The 1,224-nt window shown below is 35.1% G+C and overlaps 1 protein-coding gene across 1 annotated transcript in view; it reads right to left on the bottom strand.

The window, feature by feature from the left end:
- Positions 1 to 1,146: 1,146 nt before the first annotated feature.
- The window catches only part of LOC103367934 (tubulin alpha chain), a 3,321-nt gene continuing 3,243 nt past the window's right edge, over positions 1,147 to 1,224 (bottom strand). Inside the window, exon 5 of the mRNA XM_008296128.1 lies at positions 1,147 to 1,212. Coding sequence (XP_008294350.1) covers positions 1,147 to 1,212 — 66 coding nt within the window. The remainder of the gene's footprint in view (positions 1,213 to 1,224) is intronic.

The following is a 1,224-nucleotide window of genomic DNA, read 5'->3' as shown; positions in this document are numbered from 1 at the left end:
TTTTATTGTTAAGTTTTGGTTTTTAAAAAAAAAAAAAAAGACGTAAAAGCAATTTTGTTCATTTAGCATTAATACTATTTTAACCTGTAGTTTTCCTGCTGCTACATATAAAAATGTCTCAAATCAAAGCCTTATATGCCAATACAACCACCACCCAGCAGAAAGTTGTGGTCCTTTTCTGCCACATCAAACAACCACCAGATGTCTCCAAATATTTAGAATTGGTAATTGTATTTAAATTACTTCAATTCGAGAAGGTTCCAACTGCTTGGAACTTCAGTTCATCTTTCTTTTCCAAATTACCGATAATTAAGTTACTCTGAAATGAGTCTGAACACAAAAATGATCCCAAATGCTGAGCCCTGGGAGTTATATTACTTTTATATTCTGTTTATTTGAATTCAGAAAATGTAATTGTGGTAAAAAGGCTGAATATTATGACGTGTATGCAGATTCAGAATTAGGATTCTTGCATGAATCAAAATGGAAGTTTTAGAAATTGTGTGATCTGGTAAAGGAAATCACAGCACAAATTTGATGAGTGTTGTATTAAACACAACATGCCAGCATTGTACGCATGCTGCACGAGACCAGCATGTGGCTGATGTTGACTGGAGCGTTTCTCAGACTACATCTACGCTGTCCAACGAATAAACAATAAACAGCACAGACAAAATTCACGTTACAGGAAATTTATTTTGAACCGAGTCAAACATTTTTCAATTTCTGACAATTCATGTTTGATAGACAAATGTTGCTTTTTGGAATGCATTGAGTGAAAACTTGAAATTATGAACAAGCGCTTTGAACACTCTTCATGAGTTTTATGAACTCACCCTAACAAGTAATCAATGGAATGTTTTTAAGAACATCTGGTAGTTATTCATGTCCTTTTTAATCCTTCTCTCTCATTTTCGCATTTTTAAGACAGCCCACCAACGACTGATATTCAATATATGTTTAGGTTGAATTAATGAAGGACACCCGACTTCATGTCACAGAGAGTTTATTTAGAACATAGCCAAACTTGACATTTTCAGGAGGTTTAATCTGAACAGACAAACTGACAGACACCTGTTTGGAATGCATTCAGGGACTCATTGTAATCAATTATTTCCTGGTTAAATAAAGCCTTCATTTCCCTTTTTAATACTCCTCTCCTTCATCATCCTGCTCACCCTCAATGGAGTCGACTCCCACCTCCTCATAATCCTTCTCCAGAGC

This window comes from Stegastes partitus, unplaced genomic scaffold, assembly GCF_000690725.1.
Source record: "Stegastes partitus isolate 25-593 unplaced genomic scaffold, Stegastes_partitus-1.0.2 Scaffold1101, whole genome shotgun sequence".
Taxonomy (NCBI): Eukaryota; Metazoa; Chordata; class Actinopteri; family Pomacentridae; genus Stegastes; species Stegastes partitus.
The sequence above is the reverse complement of the archived record's forward strand: the minus strand, read 5'-3'. Positions and strand labels throughout refer to the sequence as shown.